Below are 14,430 nucleotides of genomic sequence, written 5' to 3' on the forward strand. Positions count from 1 at the left end.
GTTTTGAGAATGTTTTTCAAAAATAAAATACAACGTAACGTGAATAGATTTGAACCTAGATGTTCATATATATAGTTGAGTTAAAAAACAAAAATTAATTAATCAATTGGACAAAAAATATCATATACATTACTACTAATTATTTTATAAAATATTTGAGTGCCCAATAAAACTCCGCCATGACTTTGCCTCTAACCTCTTGTATACATCAATTACTTTAAAATAATAATATATCATTTTATGTGTAAATATAAAATTTAACCGGTCACAATAATTATCATTTTAAAACATTTTTTTAATTAATTCGTTACAATAAAGCTGGTTAATTTATAAAATTATTTATAGTGGATCAACAAAATTAAAATATTTTTATTATTTAATATCAAATATTAGTTTTTTATATTGAAAAAGAATTCTGAAAATAAATCTAACTAAATATATTTTTTTGTCTTTAGAAAATAAATTTTATTTTGACAATTCAATTACATTTCCTAAAATTTAAAAATCCCTTAACAAATCATCAAAAGATAGTATTAGTTTGACAAAAACACTAAAAATACCAGAGTTGTATCTTACACAAATAAACATTGATTTTGATGTAGTTTTTTAAAAGTATACTTAAAAAACTTTTTCATTCTTAAAACCTTAGGTTGAAATAATTATTAAAATATTTCAAATAAAAAATTTAAACTAAATATATAAATTATTATATTTGACATTTTATGAAAAATAATAATTTTTTACTATTTTCTTGCTGATTCAACTCTACAAAAGATTCAATTAAAAAAAAGACTACTCACGCATAATGCTTTCCACGAGTTATTTTTAAATAACATAACGTGCTCCTCGCGGTTTGCGGAAGGAGTACTGTTTTCTAATGTAAGTTTGCTCTTTTGATCATTCGCCTTATTTGCTTATTTATATCTGAATAAGACTGTAATAGATTATTGGACTCAAAGTAAAGACTAACAAAAGAGGCATACATGGCTACCTTCACATTGCATACTGAGACTGTCCAATCATGTTTACCTCTGAGTAGACTTCACATTCTGTTTCATTTGGTGGCTGTACTACTCATCTTTTACTATCGATTTACCCGAATTTTCCAAAACAATATTACTACTCTACCATGGATTCTCATCACCGTAGCTGAACTAATTCTTGGTGTGTTGTGGTTCTTTAACCAAGCATTCCGGTGGCACCCTGTGTCAAGGTCAGTGATGACAGAGAAATTGCCTAAGGATGAGAATTTGCCTGGTCTTGACATCTTTGTGTGTACGCTCGATCCTGAAAAGGAGCCAACTGTAGAGGTGATGGAGACTGTGATCTCAGCTATTGCCATGGATTATCCCAGCAATAAACTTGCAGTGTATCTGTCCGATGACGGTGGATGTCCAGTAACTCTATATGGCATTAAGGAGGCTTGTGAATTTGCCCGGTCTTACTGGCTTCCGTTCTGCAAAAAATATGGGATTAAGTCAAGGTGCCCCAAAGTTTTCTTTTCTCCTATGGGGGAGGATGACCATCTCCTTCGTTCTCACGAGTTCATGACAGAGCACAATGACATTAAGGTAACTTATACAAGAGCTAGACCCAAGGGCAACAACTTTTACATCAGTACTCAATAGTGCTCATCAGTCAATATATTAACATAATAATGCACAATTTTTTTTTATTTTAATTTCCACCACGTAGTTAAACAAATATTTATAATTTATCTTATTGATACAAGAAAAATATTAAGTGTCAATGAAAATTCTATAACTTAGAATTTTTAAGTTGAGAAAGAGTTTATTAACCTATCCTTTTAGGATATTATATTTTTCTTTATTTGATATTTGAATTTTTTTTGGATTATTTTACGGGATAAATATAAAAAATGCAAAATTAATATATTTTTTATTTGATATCTAATACTTTTTGTTTATTTTGCAGGCTAAATATGAAAAAATGCAAAAAAAAATTGAAAAATTCAGTTCAGACTCTAAAAATTGTCAAATTGTGACGAATAGATCATCTCATATCGAGGTATGAATTAAATAATCATATTTAGGAGTACTTTAAGATAAATGATGAAAAAATAAAAAAGAGTATTCTAAATAGAAATTCTATTTTAATATAAAATATTTTAAAATAAACTCATTTAAGTTGGTATAGTATTAGTTTATTACTCTGTTCAAATAAACGATAGAAGTTTAAATTTTATTTTGTATATACAGTAACACATTAACTATTTTTTATTAACTATTTTTTGGTCGTCGAATTAGGGAGCAAAAAACAGAACAGAACGTAACAACTATATTTGGTTACTGAAGTAACCTTCTAAGCAAGAGATTAGGAGCTTAAAATTGGAAATTTTTACTTTTGAGTATAGAAAGTACTTGGTGTTCAACTATTTAACATAACTCTATCTATTTTGTTGGATTTTGCTTTTGAAATGGTAGGATCCACTAATTACAAAATTAATTATTATTATAATAAAATGTTGTTAAAATAATAAGAATCTTCTTCTCTATACATAGGATAAGAATGAAATGAAATCATTTTTTAAAATTTGTTTTTTACTGTTTTTTTTTTCCAACTTTTATTATTTTTAAATATTGAAGACTTGGAAATAATGAAGTTGCATATTGACTTTATTTCAACATAGAAAAATATGGCTAATTATGAGTTGGTACTTAAATTTTGTCTAACTTAACTTTTATAATAAATTTTGTTTTTCTTAAATGATTTATTTTTATATCTTTTAAATTAAATATTGAATTTTAACTATTTTTAATAAATAAACATAACTTTTTAGACACCGTAACATTCACAAAAAAAATATTTAGATAAATAAAAATTTATTTAATAAATTCATATATTTAAAAATTATTACAAGATCAATCTTATTAATCATGATGACATTTCTCGATTTTCAGATTATAAATGAACAGCCAGAAACACCGCTTGTTGTTTATGTGTCTCGTGAAAGGAGGCCATCTCTTCCTCATAAATTCAAAGGAGGAGCTCTCAATACATTGGTATGCATGTGCCGGTCTCAAAAGATTCGATCCATGTTTTTTATTTATTTTTTTTAAAGTATTCTATTTGAATTTAAAAAAAAATTATTTAGCTTCAATGTAATTTTATTGTGAGATCAGTTAAATAATTAATAAAATGTCCTATGTAACAGTAATATAAGAACAATATTGATAATTTAAAGAATAAATACAAATTTTAGAGGCATAAAATCAACAGTGAATGCATTAAATACATTTATTTATCATTTTCTTTACAATTTAAATGAAATATTTTCTATAAAACTAAAGAGAATAATAAATAAATGTATTGATATATCTATTGTTGATTTTGTACTTCTAGAACTTGTACTTATTCTCTAAATTATCAACTTTATTCTTGTACTACTGTCACTTAAGACATTTTATTAATTATTTAATTTCGAACTCAGAGTAAAACTACGTTAAAACTAAATAATTTTTTAATTCAAATAGAACATTTTAAACATTAAATATCAAAACAGAATTACGCCTAAACATAAAAAATCAATTTAATACTTTATCCTTATCTTTTTTGAGATTCTAATGATTGCTTGTGTGGTGCTGCAGCTCAGAGTCTCAGGTCTAATTAGCAATGGCCCTTATGTTCTTGTAGTGGATTGTGATATGTATTGCAACGATCCGTCCTCTGCCAAACAAGCTATGTGCTTCTTTCTTGATACCGAAACTTCTAAATATACTGCATTTGTCCAGTTCCCTCAAATGTTCCACAACCTTAGCAAGAAAGACATTTATGATAACCAATCCAGGACTGCTTTTAAGGTAAACCAAGCTAAGCCCATCTTTTATTATTTACTTATTTTTTTGTTATACGAAAGACCGTAACATTAACAACTTAGCCTCCGAAGATAAATAATATCAAGTTAGATATGTGGACATTTTCTTGTCGTATTCGCAGGTCGAACACATATCAGATATGTCAATAATCAACACGCGTCTTAATAAAAATAAAAAAAAATTTTCGAACACGTTTAGACATACTTAAGTACTATCATTTATCCAATCTTATTCTTAATATATATTCTTATAATATATATTTTTAAAATATATTTAAAAATAGTATCTATTAATAATTATTAAAATAATTTAAAAATTAATTTATATTTTAATATCAATAAAATATTAAAACATCATTACAAGTTTATATAAAAATATTTTATATTTTATTTATATGTCATGTCTTATTCTCTTGTTAGAATTTCAAATTCGCATGTCTGCGTGGTATCAACTATCAATACACGATAGTATCTCACAAAATATATCCCAAAATTTAAGAAGCAAGGAGGACATTTTGTTAATCGTTAGTTGTTTATATTGTCAAAGGATGTTTTTTTTTTTTTTTCAACACCATAATTTTTGGGACTAAATTGATGATTTTCTCTTTATTTTCTATCATCTCTCTGATTGTGATGAAATATGGTGAATTCTTGAAGACAATGTGGCAAGGCATGGATGGACTCAGGGGACCAGGTCTTTCTGGTAGCGGCAATTACTTGTACAGAAGTGCATTATTGTTTGGAAGTCCAAACCAAAAAGGTACATACAAATATTAATGTGGTGCAATCCAAAAATTCTTTACTATAATAAGACGGTGAAATGAGATTGTATTGATCAATAATGACAGATGAGTATCTGCTGGATGCCGAAAGCTACTTCGGAAAATCTAGCATGTACATAGAATCGCTCAAGGTCATTCGAGGGCAGCAAAATCCCAAAAAGAATGTTCCAAGAGATGCAATTTTACAAGAAGCTCAAGTGGTTGCCTCCTGTTCCTATGAGACAAACACAAAATGGGGTACAGAGGTGGGATTCTCGTACGGGATCTTGTTGGAGAGTACAATAACTGGGTATCTGCTGCACTGCAGAGGATGGAAATCGGCTTATCTGTACCCAAAAAGGCCGTGTTTCTTGGGATGTGCCCCAACTGACATAAAGGAAGGTATGCTTCAGTTGGTGAAGTGGCTCTCTGAACTTTGCTTGCTCGGAGTGTCCAAATACAGCCCTTTCACTTACGGCATTTCCAGAATGTCCATCATTCATACCTTCACTTATTGCTTCATGACCATGTCATCCATGTATGCTGTTGCATTCATCCTTTACGGCATTGTTCCTCAAGTATGCTTCTTCAAAGGAATTCCCCTATTTCCAAAGGTAAAGTGCCTACTCACTGCTAGTTTTTATTAATTTCTTTTCTCTTTTATTTTTTTTTTTTGGGTCTAGTTAAATTTAAAATTTGCCTACTTTTGGTTTTGCAGAAAGAAATCTTAAGTGGTGACATGATAAGTTAAATGGAACAATTTTTTTCCTTGATGGCCATTAAATAATCTCAATGACTTGAAGTTACATGCATGTTCTGGTTTCTTTTTTGTGGTACAGGTTACAGATCCATGGTTCGTAGTGTTTGCAACGATTCATGTATCCACCCAAATTCAACATCTGATTGAGGTCCTTTCTGGAGATGGCTCTGTGGCAATGTGGTGGGATGAACAAAGAATTTGGATTCTAAAGTCGGTTACTGGCAGCTTATTTGCACTAATAGATGGAACCAAGAAATGGTTAGGATTAAACAAGGTGAAATTTAGCTTGTCAAACAAGGCCATTGACAAAGAGAAGCTTAAGAAATATGAGCAGGGCAAGTTTGATTTCCAAGGCGCAGCACTATTCATGTCTCCATTGGTTGTGCTTCTTATAGTGAACATTGTCTGTTTCTTTGGGGGATTATGGAGACTACTCAATGTCAAAGATTTTGAGGACATGTTCGGTCAACTTTTCCTACTTAGCTATATATTAGTTCTTAGTTATCCCATTATTGAGGGGATAATAACAATGAAAAGCAAGAGTGGGTAGTAAATTTCTTTATAAGTAGGCTTATTCTATGATTATATAATAAGAATTGCACAATAAGTGTTTGTATCTTGAGAAAAAACAATTATATTCCACGTTGTTGGGGGTTAGATGAATGTCTTATTTCTTTTACATAGTCGTACACTAGTACACTACTAGTGCTTTGATGTTCTGTATTGTTGATGGAGGTTATCTGGTAGCCAAGAGTGGTGATCTAACAAGGTAATTTGTACATTCTAAAACGATACTCTGACGACGCTCAATCAAGTCACTAAGAGTGTGAGATAATATTAATATGTGCATGGATGAAGAGGAAAACTAGGAAAGGGTGAACCTCCAAGAGAGTGGGGTGTGCCTTAAAGTGGGAGCTTCCCAGATGAGGACAGAGATTAAATAACACAACTCATGAATAAATAAGAATAACAATAATAAAAATGTCAATGGTTAAGAATTAGCAAGATGCTGGGTTTATATGATATAAGTATGCAGTAAATGTCAGTATCAATAATAAAAAAGGAAAGGAAATGATTAAAAGATATCAAGTTTAGTACATTTAAAACTTTTAAAACATTTGGTTAGTGAAAGAGAAATATTAAATAACCAATATCTTTAATGAAAAATTAGAAAATTGGTTAGTGTTGGTAATGCAAGACAAATATAAAAGAAAAATGTTAGTTTTTAACATTTGTTATTTTTAAAATTTATATATATTATTGATGTCATACGGAAAATGAAAAAGAAAATAAAATTTTTTTTTTGAAAGCAAACAGCTTAACACAATAGTAGTGGAGCAACCAAGTCGGCCAAACTAAAAACAAACAAATAAAACAAAATACAAACAATAACGAAAGACATCCCCTTGTCATCTTCGGCATAGCCATCAACAACTAAAGGGATCTCCACCGCTCCACTCGTTAGCACTAATCGAAGACATGTTAATAATTTCTTCAACTCCTTTGCTTGTGTGCTGAAAGATTCGCCTATTCCTTTCCAACCAGAGGTTCCAGATTATCGCGCAGAAGCACCTTAACCGGTGGTTACGCTCAACTCACTATATATATCTTAAGAATTGTCCTAAGATATACTAAGATAGCACTCAATCCTGAAATACAAGAGAATACTGTATTTCGCTCCAGACGAGTTGCTTTCAACATTGCCAAATGCACCATGCATTTATTAATACTAGTAGGATGTACCTACCATTCTTCTAGACATTTATTCTAGTTTTGATTACATTACACTCTTTCCTAACATAATTAGAAATTAGAACCTATAGGATCTGATGCCAACTGATATTTGACTATAAATGGAAAAAGAATGTAAAAGAACAAGAAACAACACAATGGAGGTGGTGCGAGAGAAATGGTGCCAGCCATGCTCATATTTGGTGACTCTCTGATAGACAATGGCAACAACAACAATCTGCCTTCCTTTGCTAAGGCTAACTATTAGTCTATTGCCCTTATGGCATTGACTTCAACGGAGGCCCTACTGGTCGCTTCTCCAATGGTTACACCATGGAAGAGTAGATTCAGGAACTTTAACTATACATAAATAGTCATAATCAGAATTCAGAAGTCATTAAATAATCACATAAGGAATTAAAATAGTCATGTAACGCTATGTAACTTAAGATTATGTGTCAAATGGGTGCAAGTAATGTACAGTATATATGTGTGTTTGGGTGTAATACTTAATAAGACTGCCTATTCAAGGATAGCTTCATAAGCAGAAAAGAACTTGGTTGTACAGAATCGAGTGAATGAGGGTTTTATTTTTCAGAGAGGATTGCAGTAGTATTCTTTTGGTGTGTGAGTTTGCCACAAGAATCAGATTGCACACTTGATGACTGACTGTGGAATGTCGATCTTGACATAATCATTTCAACTAAAGCAGCCAGCCAATAGAGAAATTGAATTCATGATTAATTTTTCTTTGACCCTGATTTGACTTTGAACTGTATATGATGATTGAAATGCAGCGGAACTATTGGGACTTCCATTGACTCCTGCCTACTCAGAAGCCTCAGGGGATAAAGTGCTTCACGGAGTAAACTATGCCTCAGCTGCTGCCGGAATCCTTGATGCCACAGGCAGAAACTTTGTGCGTAGTAACCATCTGTCTATCATTAATTATTATATTCAATCAGCTCCAACAGTCTAAATTATGAGGATACATGAGCAGGATGACCAAATTGGAAACTTGGAGAACACGCTGAATCAAATAACTGCCAATCTTGGAGCTGATGCTATGGTTCTTTGTTGGCATGGGCAGCAATGACTACTTAAACAACCACCTTATGCCTAACTACCCAACCAGAAATCAGTACAATGCTGAGGAGTACGCTCATCTCTTAGCCCAAACATATAACACGCAGCTCACTGTACGTAACAAGTTCGTAATTCTTTTCATTTTTTATTTACTGGTGTTGCGGAGGCTTTACAATCTTGGAGCCAGAAAAATTGTTATTGCCGGACAAGGCCTAATGGGATGTATTCCGAGCATATTGGCTCAAAGTGCGAGCGGAAGATGCTCTGAAGAAGTGAACTTGCTGGTGCAACCTTTCAATTCGAATGTTAAGACCGTGTTGAGCAATCTCAACAACAATCTACCTGCTGCCAGATTTGTATTCGTTGATGTTGCCAACATATTCCAGAATATCCTTCTTCATGCTAGATCATGATAATGATATAATTGATGGCGATCAAAGGACTACGTCTTTTAAACTTTTTACTCTCTGCGTGTAGGTTTTACTGTTGTAAACAGAGGTTGCTGCGGCATAGGAAGGAACAGAGGCCAAATCACATGTCTTCCATTCCAGACAACAGAAGCAGTGAACGCTCTCATGGGGATGATAGCTTTTAATGGGAACTATGAATTCAATCCAGTAGTTGACCGTTCAGACAATCGTTGTGGTGTACTGCTATTTACTCAATTCAATCACAACCAACTGTCTTGTATGAATTTAGTAGTACTAGTCTAATCGAACAAATCAGCTGCTATGAATCAACTAAGGAAATTTATTATTATATTATCATCATCCACGTAATTAAGGAACAAGAACAACATCAGCAAATTGCAGTGACACATAAACAACGTCAAACATGCGTAAAAAGTAGAATGGCTCTCTCTTAGAGCGCTGCCAATTGTTGAATGTTAATGGGATAAGTGTATGATTGTGAGGTGTAGGTTGCCTTGGCTAGTAAGATGTTGGCGAGTTCAGTTGGGTGGAATGCATCCCAGAACAAGTACTTGTGTCGATCTTGGCATGGCTGTTGAAGAGGAAGGCAAGTAATCTGTCCATTGTTCTTTCCAACCCCACAGCACCCCTTGTCCACCACATCAAATCCTGTATGTGCTTTTCGGTGATTATTACAATGTACAAGATATGTGTCGAATTAAATATATAAAACAACTTTAGTTTTACCAAGGGACGTTCCATTTAAAGATAGATCTTGGCTGCTTTCATAAAAATCCAGATATACAAACTTTGCTCCAGGAAGCTGCCCTCCATTAATATTCTGAACCATTCTCTTAAGACCTGAGTTGAACAATTGTATGGCACTGTTGATTTTTTCGTTGCATCTGCTGTTATTCCCATGGAAACGGGCCAATTGATATGGTATGCACCCGATTTGGCCAACTGCTGTAACAATCACTTTCCTTGCACCTAGCGAATACAATTGCTGCAAAACAATAGAATGAAACGTGACATATCATATCATACCTAGTTGTAACAATCACTTTTTTATTCTTTTTGTCTTAAATATTGTGTTTGTAGACTATTTTCTTTTGAGAGAGTGTTCCATTCAATTTGAATGTCGAGCAGAAGCAAAAGTCTTACAGCTAGTTGGCGACCGTACTGTTGAAGAAGGATAGTTGCAAATGCTCTGGCAGTGTAATCAGAGCTGGTGGAATAAAAATCTGGCATGAAATAGTTATTGAGGTAATCGTTGCTTCCCATCCCTGAAAAGAACAAACACTTGCCAAGGTAGCTGTTAAGGGCATCGTTGTCTCCTCTAAAGTACCTCCTCAACTGCTGCACTGTTTCTCCAAAGTTAGAGACTTGCTCATTCATTGATGTATGAGCCCCCTGCTCATTTAGAATTGTTATGAAAATTAAAGATGAGTGGTTGTCGTTGGTTTTGAGAAATGCATAAATTGTATTCCAGAACCATACAAGGATTTCTCATATGTATCCTGTATGTATATACTTAATTACCAGATTACTTCCAGTTTCCTCCCGGATGCCTGCTGCTCCAGATGCATAATTGGCTCCTCTTAAAAGATCCAATCCCCGTGCTCTTGTGTATGGTGGAATATATGTTGGAAAACCCAGAAGTTGAGCTGCAATTACCGGATCACGTATACCAATATTGCATTTATTAGTTAACCCTTAAACGAATTTATAGTCATCAAATAGCCATTAATAATAATTTTAATAGTATGAGATTACTCACTTTTTTGTTAATTACATGTTGATCAGAATTTAATAAAATTGCTGTCCTTAGACTTTTCCTATCTTCTAGCGATTGTTCACTCTGTTATGATTTAGCCGATTACTAGTATACTAAGTAACAGAGTTTTATGAATTCAATATTATATTAAAGTTATTTATTTATTTATTCAGTGCGAGACTCATGACTCATGAGTCATGACGTACGTTTAAAAAACGAGAACATTAAATTGTTATAAATAAAAGTAAAACAAATAGTAGAAAATAACGATTGCCTTCTACTATTTGAATGCTTTATCATCTCAATCTTTTCTTGTTTACTGCTGCTCATATTATCCATTATCAATAATAATAATAATATTTGAAAGACAATAAAAAAATTAATCTAAACAATTCAAAGCTATTTTATTTAATATTTGTTAATTAATACTAGAATAATTATGTAATTTTAGAGATAATAAATATGTAATTACAGATATTATGTATATAAAATTATAAATATTATGTTATATAAGATAACTTTAGATAGTATATCCTTCAGCATTACCGACCTATTATTATCTAGATATAACAAATACACTAGTTAATAAGCATGATGCAAGATTTATAAAATAGAATGGGAAATTAAATGAATTTACCTAAAGCATCAACATAAGTTCGACCATTGGTAAAGCGGCCAGTAGGACCCTGTGGGAAGTCAATGCCATAAGGCCTGTAATTGGCTCTGGCAAGGGTTAGCATTCCATTGTTGTTTCCGTTGTCAACCAATGAGTCACCAAAGATGAAGAAGCATGGCACTTGGAGTCCTTGTTGTGGCGACCGCGGCTGAGACAAGCATATATCACTCAAACTTAGTAACCACATGCATGCGCATGTCAAAATAGTGTCCCTAAAATGCTTCATCTTAATGGACTGACTAATAATTTTGAATTGACATGGCGATATAAGGACATTATATGCACTTTTATAGAGAGAGTTACGTTGTTGTGTACATATTAAATATTTATGGCCTTCATGTGACAAGTATAGGCCTTCATGATAATTGGTTCGGCAAGCGTGAAAAAGTACCTTTTCCTTTTGGGAGGATATGTATCATGTATGTATTTATGGCTTATTCAACCACAACCGCACTTGCATTATACTATCGATCGGTGACTTTGAGGTAAAATCCCGTGACCAAAATTTATACTTGGATAAATACGGTCTTTCCTAAACCCAAATTAAATATGGCGTTAGACCTTATTAGCTACATTAGTGGAGGAGGGTATTTTAAATTTTTAATTGCTTGCACGATGGATTCTTCCTTTTCAAGTGTGGAAGGACTTTAATTTAGAGCATTTATTTTTTCCGGCTTCTCCCCGGCCATTCCTAATCCAATAATCCTTCGTACAAAAGCCAGAGTTAATCTCCATGTTTTACCCATCAGCTCCCTAGCTAATAGTGTTGGGGTTCTTCAGAAAACTTCTTTGTTATAATCAGTTAATCACTACCCAAAACAAGCAGCATCCGTGTATAGCTCTCTCCACAAAGCAACTGATTCCTTTAAGTTCTAACTCAGCGCCAAGCCAATTAATAAATCATAGAAAAGAAGGTTTTGAATCCTACGGAAATATTACAAATTCACAATTTTGTGTTAGAAAAAAAAAAAGAAATTGATAGATCTTGGTGTTAGTAAAGTATTGGTAAAGAAATGGTTGATTTCAAGAATTTCTAGTTTGAAAACTTGTTAATGAAATGTAATCATATATTCAACTTAAACGAAAGAGTAGTTTGGAAAATTGTTAGAGAGAATTTTAGTTTGATCATATAAATTATAAATTAATTATTTAAGATTTTTATTTTAGAAATATAAATGAAAGCGTTTGTTAGTAAAATAAAAATATAATGACGGAGTCTTGTCATTATAAGAGAAAGAATATTTAACTAAGAGTAATGCTATATTATTAATAAATTTTATTATTTTTTGTCAATATTTAATCAACATTCTAAATTATAAATATTATGCTAAATTTTAAAATTTAAACACTAATTTTAATGGTATAAAAATAAAGTATTTAGCTAAAAATATTAACTAATACTGATAAAAAGTATTAAACCTCTAATATTTCTCTATAATTAAAATTGTGAAGTAACATGTAATAATCATATTTTCGATTTACATTTTAACATCAAATTTGTTGCTAAATAGAAATAACAAAAAAATTAGTCTCTAAAAAACTAAATTAAGTAAAACACATTTTCTCTTAAGAGAATGAAAATTGGAAGCGCAATCGGACTAGTTATTATTCTGATTGAAATGTGAAAAATTTTAAGAGAAAAAGACGTCAGTTTGTTAACCAAGTATTTTAATGATATTTTAGTATTTAAGAGGATGTTGGATAAATAGAGAAAAAGTACATTAGTCTCTATATACAAGAATAAGGGAGGCATACAAAATTTTAAAAACTACAGAACTGGATCAAACTCATAAGTCATACTATGATGTTATGGGAGAAAGTAGTAAAACGAAAGTTGAAACATGAGATACAAGTCTTAGAAAATCAGTTTAGTCTTATGCCAGATAGATATAATTGCTAAGGAGAATGACGGACAGATATCAAAATAACAAAAAGGATCTACACATGATGTTTATTAATTTGAAAAAAGCATATGATAAGGTATTAAGAGAGATTCTATTGAAAATCTTGGAGAAAAAGAGGGTAAAGAATGAATATATCCATGCAATTAAGGATATGTACGATGGGGCTAAAATTTGTGTAAAGACTTAAAGTGGCGTGTGACAGAAGAGTTTTTTATTAGTGTAGAATTGCATCAAGTATCGTTTCTAAGCTCTTATCTTTTTATATTAGTTTTGGAGGTGTTTACTGAGCATATCAGGGAACTAATATCATAGTACGTGCTTTTTGTCGATGACATCGTTTTTACGAGAGAAACAAAAGAACATTTAAATTAGAAGTTAGAGTTGTAGAAAGGAGGACTAAAGGGGTACAATTTGAATATAAGTTGCAGTAAGATGGTATATATGGAATGTAAGTTTGATAGGCAAAAAAAAAAAATACTAATACAAAAGTAAAAAATTGGAGAAATCATTCAACCACAACTCCACAAGTAAAGCATTTCAAGTATCTTAGGTTTATGATGTAGGATAATGAAAAAATTGAGGAGGATGTAAAATATCGAATACAAACGGGTTGGTGAAAGTGGTAAAGTGCGTTTGGTTTTATATGCGACAAAAAAGTACCTTTAAAACTTTAAGAAAAATTTTATCACACTGCCACGGCTATGTTGTATGGAACAAAGTATTGGACAGCAAAAGGATAAGCATGAACATAAGTTAAGTGTGGTAGAAATTAAGATGTTGTAATGGATGAGTGGCCACAAACGTATGGGTAAAATAAGGAATGAAGATATAAGAGAAAAAGTTAAAACGATGTCTATTGTAGAAAAGGCGGTAAAATCTCGTCCCAGATGGTTTAGATATGTGGAAAGAAGATAAGTAGAATACTCAAATAATAAAAAGATGAGTAAGATACAAGGTAAAGAAATAACAAATAGTAGAAAAAGACTTAAAAAAAACCATGCATGAAGTGATAAAAAAAATCTACATATGGATAGTTTGATTACAAACATAACAAAATACAATAATGTCTTTTAATTTATGTAGCTAAACCTACTTAGTAAAATAAAACTTTGTTATTGTTATTGTTCTATTATGTCAACTTATTTAAATATTTAATAGTTCTTTACGATGACAGATAACGTTCTAAATATGCTTTTCATAAACTCAAAACTAACCAAAGGGAATAGGAATTAAGAACTACGAAACCAATTTTATTAAATTCTCAAGTTAAAACTAGAATCTTCAATTTCAAATGCTATAGCATGAATTCAAACTATCAGACCACATTTCAAATGCTGGCATGTACGGGAGCTTCAATCATTGGTTGTTGCAATTCTCTCCCGTGTGACGCACGGGCTTGAACACTAATAAAACATCAAAAGGTTACTTGTTCTTGTCACAAAAAAATTAGAATAAATGTTTGATCGAAAATTGACCCCACACTTCTAGCG

The 14,430-nt window shown here is 31.7% G+C and overlaps 2 protein-coding genes and 1 pseudogene across 2 annotated transcripts; 2 read left to right on the forward strand and 1 right to left on the reverse strand.

Moving 5' to 3' along the window:
• The first annotated feature begins 905 nt into the window (after positions 1-905).
• Positions 906-6,013, forward strand: LOC107641595 (quillaic acid 3-O-glycosyltransferase CSL1). Its single transcript, XM_088498336.1, has 7 exons — positions 906-1,571; positions 1,936-2,028; positions 2,922-3,023; positions 3,609-3,821; positions 4,493-4,595; positions 4,684-5,210; positions 5,436-6,013. Exons 1-7 carry the CDS (start codon positions 984-986, stop codon positions 5,904-5,906), a joined length of 2,097 nt encoding a protein of 698 aa, XP_088354462.1. The 5' UTR covers positions 906-983; the 3' UTR covers positions 5,907-6,013.
• A 1,252-nt stretch (positions 6,014-7,265) lies between these two features.
• On the forward strand, positions 7,266-8,886 carry LOC107641594 (GDSL esterase/lipase At1g71691-like; annotated as a pseudogene).
• Positions 8,887-8,900: 14 nt separating this feature from the next.
• LOC107645081 (GDSL-like Lipase/Acylhydrolase superfamily protein) lies at positions 8,901-11,319 on the reverse strand. Its single transcript, XM_016349109.3, has 5 exons — positions 10,998-11,319; positions 10,126-10,250; positions 9,748-9,996; positions 9,331-9,589; positions 8,901-9,252 (listed from the first exon to the last, which is right to left on the reverse strand). The coding sequence occupies exons 1-5, from the start codon at positions 11,260-11,262 to the stop codon at positions 9,035-9,037; spliced, it is 1,116 nt and encodes a 371-aa protein (XP_016204595.1). The 5' UTR covers positions 11,263-11,319; the 3' UTR covers positions 8,901-9,034.
• Positions 11,320-14,430: the final 3,111 nt, after the last annotated feature.

This window comes from Arachis ipaensis, chromosome B9 (assembly GCF_059453495.1).
Source record: "Arachis ipaensis isolate K30076 ecotype BB chromosome B9, ASM5945349v1, whole genome shotgun sequence".
Classification (NCBI taxonomy): Eukaryota; Viridiplantae; Streptophyta; class Magnoliopsida; order Fabales; family Fabaceae; genus Arachis; species Arachis ipaensis.

What these genes read in the sequence shown, in the direction of transcription:
- LOC107641595 (XM_088498336.1), top strand. Translation starts at nt 984, where the DNA reads ATGGCTACCTTCACATTGCATACTGAGACTGTCCAATCATGTTTACCT. An exon ending in AATCCAGGACTGCTTTTAAG is followed by an intron (nt 3,822 to 4,492) that starts GTAAACCAAGCT and finishes GAATTCTTGAAG; the next exon opens with ACAATGTGGCAAGGCATGGA. An exon ending in TGGAAGTCCAAACCAAAAAG is followed by an intron (nt 4,596 to 4,683) that starts GTACATACAAAT and finishes CAATAATGACAG; the next exon opens with ATGAGTATCTGCTGGATGCC.
- LOC107645081 (XM_016349109.3), bottom strand. Translation starts at nt 11,262, where the DNA reads ATGAAGCATTTTAGGGACACTATTTTGACATGCGCATGCATGTGGTTA. An exon ending in AGTACGGTCGCCAACTAGCT is followed by an intron (nt 9,590 to 9,747) that starts GTAAGACTTTTG and finishes ATTGTTTTGCAG; the next exon opens with CAATTGTATTCGCTAGGTGC. An exon ending in TTTAAATGGAACGTCCCTTG is followed by an intron (nt 9,253 to 9,330) that starts GTAAAACTAAAG and finishes AAGCACATACAG; the next exon opens with GATTTGATGTGGTGGACAAG.